The 8,208-nt window shown below is 45.1% G+C and overlaps 1 protein-coding gene across 1 annotated transcript in view; it reads left to right on the plus strand.

Annotated features, from left to right (window-relative positions):
- The window catches only part of HSCB (HscB mitochondrial iron-sulfur cluster co-chaperone), an 11,018-nt gene extending 7,990 nt beyond the window's left edge, over positions 1-3,028 (plus strand). The window contains exons 5-6 of the mRNA XM_010828713.1: positions 1,421-1,468; positions 2,882-3,028. Coding sequence (XP_010827015.1) covers positions 1,421-1,468; positions 2,882-2,973 — 140 coding nt within the window. The 3' untranslated portion in view covers positions 2,974-3,028. The remainder of the gene's footprint in view (positions 1-1,420; positions 1,469-2,881) is intronic.
- Positions 3,029-8,208: the final 5,180 nt, after the last annotated feature.

Consider the following 8,208-nt stretch of genomic DNA (forward strand, 5'->3'; position numbering starts at 1 on the left):
TTCCTATTTGGAACCAGTCTGTTGTTCCATGTCCACTTCTAACTGTTGCTTCCTGACCTGCATACAAATTTCTCAAGAGGCAGATCAGGTGGTCTGATATTCCCATCTCTTTCAAAATTTTCCACAGTTTATTGTAATCCACACAGTCAAAGGCTTTGGCATAGTCAGTAAAGCAGAAATAGATGTTTTTCTGGAACTCTCTTGCTTTTTCCATAATCCAGCAGATGTTGGCAATTTGATCTCTGGTTCCTCTGCCTTTTCTAAAACCAGCTTGAACATCAGGAAGTTCATGGTTCACATATTGCTGAAGCCTGGCTTGGAGAATTTTGAGCATTACTTTACTAGCATGTGAGATGAGTGCAATAATTCCTAAATTTCCTCCCTTACCTGCTAAGGCCCAGTTAAAGTGAACGTTCAAGGGCATGAGCTAGATGGTTTTGGGGTCAGGACTTCAGAGCCTCCAGACTCCTAATCCACTGTTCTTTTTTGTTGACACCACGTTGCTACCAGAAAAGTGAGTTTCTAGCCACTGAACTAGGAGTCAGGTGACTTGGGGTCTGTTCCGAGCTCTTCAACTTGCTAGCTGTGTAACCACAGTACATTTTCCCAATACCTGTCGTTGCCTATGATAGGGATATAATATATTTAAAAGTGCTTTGAAAGCAGGTACCCCCATAAATGATTAATACTGTCTATCTGGGAAATGCACTTATAAAATTCCTCATTTCCTAATGAGGGAATAATGCAAGCATGAGGGAGCTGCTCCTTTACTTCATCTGGCATCTTCTCTCTTCAGGTATGTTCTAAGTGCTAAGTCACTTCAGTCGTGTCCAATTGTGACCCCATGAACCATTGCCCAAAGGCTCCTCTGTCCATGGGATTCCCCAGGCAAGAATACTGGGATGGGTTACCATTTCCTTCTCCAGGGATCTTCCCAACCCAGGGATCGAACCTGCATCTCTTACATCTCCTACATTGGCAGGAGAGTTACCACTAGCGCTACCTGAGAAGGAGAGGCTGTATGATTTGCTAGTGGTTGCCTGATTCTATAACACCCTGCTGATGGGTGAGCCCAGCTTGTTGATTTTTCTCCTAGCTGAAACCTGGAAGACTTAGAGTGCTTGGTGGAGATAAGATATGTCCTTGTCCTTTTTTCTTTTTTAATGCTTCTATAGCCCTTTTATGAACTTTGGTGACTGCCCCTCAGACCTTGCGTGGGTGGGAAAACTGTGTAACTAGGGTCAGCCAGAGCTGCACGAAACAGGAGCTGCCACTGTGAACACGTAGAGACGGAGGTCAGGAGGCCTCGCCCTTGAATCCAAGCTCCCCGCTGTGCTGTATTCACAAGATGACAGAGGATTGTCTTCATATTATCAGTCTACTTAAATAGAAAAATTAAGATCTTGGTTTTCCTTTTCAGCTAAACAGAAAGAACTGACTGACGATGTGAGCAGAGCTTTTGAAAGAGGTACTCCCTTCATTTCATGACTTTCTTAAATATGGAAAGAAATTCTAAGCACTGAGATATAACCATTCGTTCAATAAGTAGCTATTACATGCCCATCCTATGACAGGTATGTGGGGAGCGATAAAATAGAGATAAGCCTACATTTCTGCCTTCAAGGATTCACAGTCTTGCTAGAGAATCCAGGTGTGTGCCAAGCCAGTAAATGTCCACTGAAGATTAGATGAGAGAAAATGCTCCCATTCCCCTTTGGCAAGTAGGGGAAGATAAGGTGAGGGATGTGGGCGGAAGCCAACCCAGACTGACCTGAGGGCAAGGCCACACAGTCAACATTTGGCAAAGCCCCGTCTTCTGCAGAGCCCATAAGGAGAAGCCCATGGCCCAACTGTGCTAAATTGTAAATATGGAGTCCTCACTGCTCCTGGCTCTCAGGCTGAAGAGACTAGATCTGTTTCTAGCTATTTTTAAGCAAGAACAGCCCATTCCCTCCATCCCTGTCTAGTGACACCTCTTAAATAAGACAATAATAGCCCTTTGGCCTAGGGATCATTCCACTGCAGGAAGGAGAAAGCAACTCATACTAACCCAGATAAAAGGAGGTTATTCTAAGGAGTTAGGGCCACCTCTCAGAATCTAGAGTCCCAGAGATGAGTCCATACAGTGTGATGAGAGCTGTTGTAGAGCAGGACCTGGAAAGTAGAAGCAGTCTGGAACCAAGACTGCCGTCCTGAATGTGGTGGCCTGCCAGTCCACTCCATCCTTCTCTCCCTGCACCAGGTGCTTCCACATTCCTTATCAGGCTTCAACCACCATATACCACGGGGGGAGAACTCTTGAAACACAACTTAGGGACTTCCCTGGTGGCCCAGCGGCAAAGAATCTGCCTGCCAATGCAGGGGACACGGGTTCGATCCCGGGTCCAGGAAGATCCCTCATGCCACGGAGCAACTAGGCCCATGCACCACAGCTACTGAGCCTGTGCTCTAGAGCCCCTGCTCCGCAACAAGAGGAGCCACATCAATGAGATGGCCGAGCAACACAGCTAGAGAGTAGCCCCCACTCGCCACAACTAGAGTAAGGCCCATGCAGCAACAAAGACTCAGCACAGCCAAAATTCAGTAATTTAAAAAAACAAAAAAACCCAACCTTAGTTATACTGGGTATCATCCTGAAAAAGAATCAGCTTCTCATTTAAAGTCTGAATCCTGTGAACAAGGATGCTTTTGCTCCCTTTGGTTGTAAGTCCTCTGTCCCCGAGAGCAACCCAGGTGTTCCATCTCCCTCTCTCAGATCTACTGAGTAACTGATCAACCTTCCAGAGCCCGGCCCTCAGCTTTGATCCAGCTGCCTTGGGTGGAGTGATTTTATTCTTGCTTGAAATGAAGCCTCTCACATTAATCTTTCTCTTTATTTCAGACAATTTTGAAAAAGCCAAGGAACTCTTAACAAAGATGAGATACTTTTCAAACATTGAAGAAAAGATTAAGTTAAAGAAGATTCCCCTCTAATGGTTGCTAATTTTAAAGTTTTAAAAAATAAAGTTCTAGTGATTTCTCTCCTGGCCTCTGCAGACTGAGAACAGAGGTGCTTCAACCACTGTGACCGTCTTAACTAACCTGTGGCTCAGGCACTAGCGGGCGGTAGAGTCTGTCATGTCAGCGGAAGCACAGCCTAGCCAGGGTTTGAGTGGTTGGCTCTTCATGGGGGACTTGGTATACCATGTCCCCCAGCTAGGCTGGTGGATGAAGAGATGCAAACAGGGCCAACCTGAGGCCCTCAAGAGGACAGGACTTTTTCCTGAAAAGGCCAGTAGTAAACATTTTAGATTTTGTGGGCCTTCTCCTCTGCTGCGACTACTCAACTCTGCCCTTGTAACATGTGCATGCTACGTGCGTACTAAGCTGCGTCAGTCACGTCCGACTCTTTGCGACCCTATGGACTGTAGCCCACCAGGCTCCTCTGTCCATGGGGATGTCTCCAGGCAAGAATAGTGAAGTGAGTTGCCATGCCCTCCTCCAGGGGATCTTCCCAACCCAGGGATCGAACCCACGTCTCTTACATCTCCTGTATTGGCAGGCAGGTTCTTTACCACTAGCACCACCTGGGAAGCCCTTATAGCATATTATTTACTAAGCAGGCAGTGGGTTAGATTTGAAACAGGTTTACTACCCTCTGCTCTAGAACCACATCTTCCTTCCAAAGGCATGACCTTCACAAATAGTCTTGTTAGTATGTCTTTCAGGGAATTCCACTTTGAAACCATGCAAACTGCCTAAAGGTCTCTTTGGTCCACACTTAAATAAATGCATTTCATCTACATGAAATACAGATAATTTTACCAAGACTTAGTCTGGTATGAAACACCGAGCACATTTTCAGCTCCACCTTGGTGGAGCAGAGCGTTTTTAATCTGTTCCTGGACAACTGCTCTCCTGTCACCCGAAGCAGCTTCTCTCCCCTTTGTGATCTTTGGAAATTCAGTTTAAAGTTGATTCATTTCCAGAAGAAAAAAAAATTTTAAGTCTCTAGATCAAGGAAGATTAAAATAGAAAGTTCTGAGAAACAGCATTCAAACTCTTAGAACTGCTTGTTTATAAATGAAAAAAATTCAGGGTTCTGAACCAAGGTTTAAATATTACTCCTAGAGCTTAAAACTGCAGCTCCTAGGGCTTTCCTGGTGGTCCAGTGGCTAAGACTCTGCGCTCCCAAGGCAGGAGGCCCGGGATCAAGGCCCGGTCAGGGAACTGATCCCATATGCTGCAAGTAAAGATCCTGCATGGTACGACTCGGCACAGCCAAATAAATAAATTTAAAAAAAAATTTTTTTAAAGAAAAACTGGCGTTCTTTTGCATCTTCCCTCATCACTGTCTTAAGAATTTATATCTTGTGAATCCGGTTATACTCAGTTAATGTTTCAGGATTTATGGATCTTTCTAAAGGCAAATGAACCACAGCAGCTGTCTGGCTTAATGGTATTTAGGAATATCAGTACAATCTCCAAGCCCCTCATAATTTACAAGAAGAATGAGTTACTTGTCTGAACATGCACAGGAAGTCCTTTAAGTAAATAATTACAAAGCAAGCAAAAAGTCCTGATTAGACTGGGTGCTTCTGCTAAGAAGGAAACGAAAGGAATATTCGAAATATGCTGTAGACAATTTTCCATCCTTCCTCAGAACAAAGATCAAGACTGAAACTATCTGACCACAAAAAGAAATCAGATCAACGAATTTGCTTCGAATGACATTTTTGGCAGCACTTCAAAGAAACTTCCCCTTACCTATTGCCATTGGCTGGAAAGGCCTCCCAGCAAACCATTTCTGATCAGGGGAATAGATAGAAAAGAATATTTCTGGGATTTCCTTGGTGGTTCAGGGGCCAAGACTCTGTGCCTCCAATGCAGGCGGCCTGAGCTCAATTTCCGGTTAGGAAACCATCCCGCATGTTGAAACCACAAGTTTGCCTAGCACAACCAAATATCCCTCATCACTGTCTTGTGAATTTATATCTTGTGAATCCAGTTATACTCAGTTAACATTTCAGGATTTATGGATCTTTCTAAAGGCAAATGAACCTTGAGGCAAATGAGCTGCATGCTGCAACTAAGACCTGGGTGCAGCCAGGCAAGCAATTTTTTAAAAAAGAAAAGACTTTATCTCTGAGACATGGTTTCCCCTCTCTTCCAAATTCTTTCCCTTTTAGTCTAAACTCCAAGTGTAGCCGAACTTCTCAATCCAGAAGCCCGCTCAAGTGTTCCCTGACAAAGCCCTCTAGAGGGATGCTTCAGGACCTCTGAAAGCTTAGCAGTCCCACTTGGGTTAACATTTCTGACCGAGGGAAGGAAATTAAGCACCTGCCTCCCAGCCCCACATGGTTCCTAATGTAATGGTAGAACAAGTCAAGGGGTTGAGTGATTTGTGACCGTTTGCTCTGGTGTCAGACGAACCTGGTGTTATGGACAGAACATGGCTCCCAAAATTTGTATGTTGAAGCCCTACTTACACTGTGGGCTGTATTTGGAGATGGTGCCTCTAGGGAAGTAACTAAGGATAAATGAGGTTGTAAAGGTGAAGCCCTGATCTGACAGGATGAGTGTTCTTACAAGAAAAGACACCAGAGAGCTTCCTTGCTCAGTCTTTTCACAGTCATGCACAGGGAAAGGCCCCAACAGAAAGCCAGGGAGATGCCCACTGTCTATAAACCTACTGAAACTGGCCCTGATGGCAACCTTGATCTTGGACTTCTAGCCTCCAGACCATGAGAAAATTAACTTCTGTTGTTTAAGACACCCAGTCTGTGGTATTTCGTTACAGTAGCCTCAGTAGATTATTAATAATATGCCTGGGTTTGAATTCCAGCTCTGCCGCTAATTTGCATGAGTCCACAGTTGTGCTAAGCTTCATTTCCTCATCTTCAAAACAGTGATGATAGCGGCTTCCCTGGCGGTCCAGGGATTGAGGCTGCGCTTTCAATGCAGGGGCAGGGGGTGCAGTTTTGATCCCTGGTCAGAGAACCAGGATCCCACATGACACGGTGTGGCCAAAAAATGAACAAAATCACACCTACACAATAATTCAGTAGGTTCCTTTAGAACTCCCGGTGGATGTGAAAGCCCACAGGAGTATGAGTGGCTGGCCTTCCTATTGGCTTTCTTCTAATGCCCAGCGCAACGGCCAAAACAAAAATGGGGATAAAGATAATAGCACCGCGCTCACAAGGTTGTAAAGAGTAAATGGAATGAATTGTCTATGCAAACTGTTTAGCACCGTGCATGGCATGTAATCACTCAAAGGTGATTTTTTAAATGGTAATGACTTCTGTGGTTTTTATTTTGCAACAAACTCATGCCTTTCGCTACAGAGTAAAATATTATCCTTTCAATGACTAGTTTCAAGCACCTAGTTTGTGTAAGAGAATGCTGGAACCTGAGAAAGTAACAAAAAACAGTGAGATGTTTCCTGTCTATTTGGGGAGAGGACTTTCAATACCGACAACCAAAACAATGATAAAGGTTCCCATTTGCTGCGCAGTGACTGTGTGCCAGGCACTATGGGCAGTACTTTGCATGATTCCATCAAATTAAACCCAATTCCACCCATTTTACAGATGAAGAGACAAGATCACAGAAAGTAAGAGAATTAAGAGCAGGGATTCAAACCCAGGTCTGCCTGCAAAGCCTGTGCTCTTAGGGAGGTTAAACCAGCCATGATTAAGTACCAGCCATGGGTACTGACCAATCTTTACAAGAGGGGCCACGTACCTGGGCCTGCACCGTGCCAGCCGAAGCAGGATTTGATCCAAGACCCCGTTTCCAAAGTCTGCTGATACAGCTTCACTGGGCCTAGGGGACGATCACTCCCCACTGTGGGAACCAGGGAAGAAGGCCTCAGGGAAGTGGGATCCAGACAAGCAGAGATAACCTGTGTCAGGTGTCCCCGAGACCACCCTCAGCTTCACTGACTCAGTGGGAGAACCCACAGGACTTGGTATATAGTCCTGTTCATGGCTACGATTTATCACAGCTAAAGGATACAAAGCTAAAGTCAGCACAGAGAAAAAGCACATGGGATGAAGTCCCACCAAAACAAGGCACAAGCATCCAAGGTTCCTCTCCCAGGGAAGTCACAGAAAACACACTGAATTCCCCCAGCAACAAGCTGTGACAACGAAAGTGTGAAACTGCTGTCTGCAGGGGAGGCTTGTTAGAGACTCAGTCCCTAGAGTTTTTCTTGAGTGCTGGTTATGTAAGCACTCTTTGTTTAGCATGTGCCAAAATTCAACTTCCAGAAAGAAAACAGGTATTCAGCATAAACTACATTGCTTGCATGAACAACAAAAACTAAGATCATGGCATCCAGTCCCATCTTTTCATGGCAAATAGATGGGGGTGGGGGTGGGGAATGGAAATAGTGACAGACTTTATTTTCTTGGGCTCCAAAATCACTGCAGATGGTGATTGCAGCAATGAAATTAAAAGAAACTTGTTCCTTGGAAGAAAAGCTATGACAAACCTAGACAGCATATTAAAAAGCGGAGACATTACTTTGCCAACAAAGATCCATATAGTCAGAGGTCCAGTAGTCATGTACAGATGTGAGAGTTGGACCATAAAGAAGGCTGAGCACCAAAGAATTGATGCTTTCGAACTGTGGTGCTGGAGAAGACTCTTGAGAGCCCCTTGGACTGCAAGGAGATCAAACCAGTCAACCCTAAAGGAAATCAACTCTTGAATACTCATTGGAAGTACTGATGATGAAGCTGAAGCTCCAGTACTTTGGCCACCTGATGCAAAGAGCCGACTCATTGGAAAAGACCCTGATGCTAGGAAAGATGGAAGGCAGGAGGAGAAGGGGACGACAGAGGACAAGATGGTTGGTTGGCATCATTGACTCAAAGGACATGAGGTTGAGCAAACCCTGGGAGTCAGTAAAGGACAAGGAAGGCTGGCGTGCTGCAGTCCATGGGATCACAAAGAGAAGGACACAACTGAGCGGCTGAACAACAACGTTGTACAAATAACTTAGGTAGAGTGAACCACTCTTATCAGTTCTGGAAATAGGGAAAGTGTTAGTTGCTCAGTCATGTCTGACTCTTTTTGACCCCGTGAACTGTAGCCCTCCAGGCTCCTCTGTCCATAGAATTCTCCAGGCAAGAATACTGGAATGAGTTGCCATTTCCTCCTCCAGGGGGATCTTCCTGACGCGGGGATCAAACCCGTGTCTCCTGCATTGCAAGCAGATTC

This window comes from Bison bison, unplaced genomic scaffold, assembly GCF_000754665.1.
Source record: "Bison bison bison isolate TAMUID 2011002044 unplaced genomic scaffold, Bison_UMD1.0 scf7180017864495, whole genome shotgun sequence".
NCBI classification, from domain to species: Eukaryota; Metazoa; Chordata; class Mammalia; order Artiodactyla; family Bovidae; genus Bison; species Bison bison.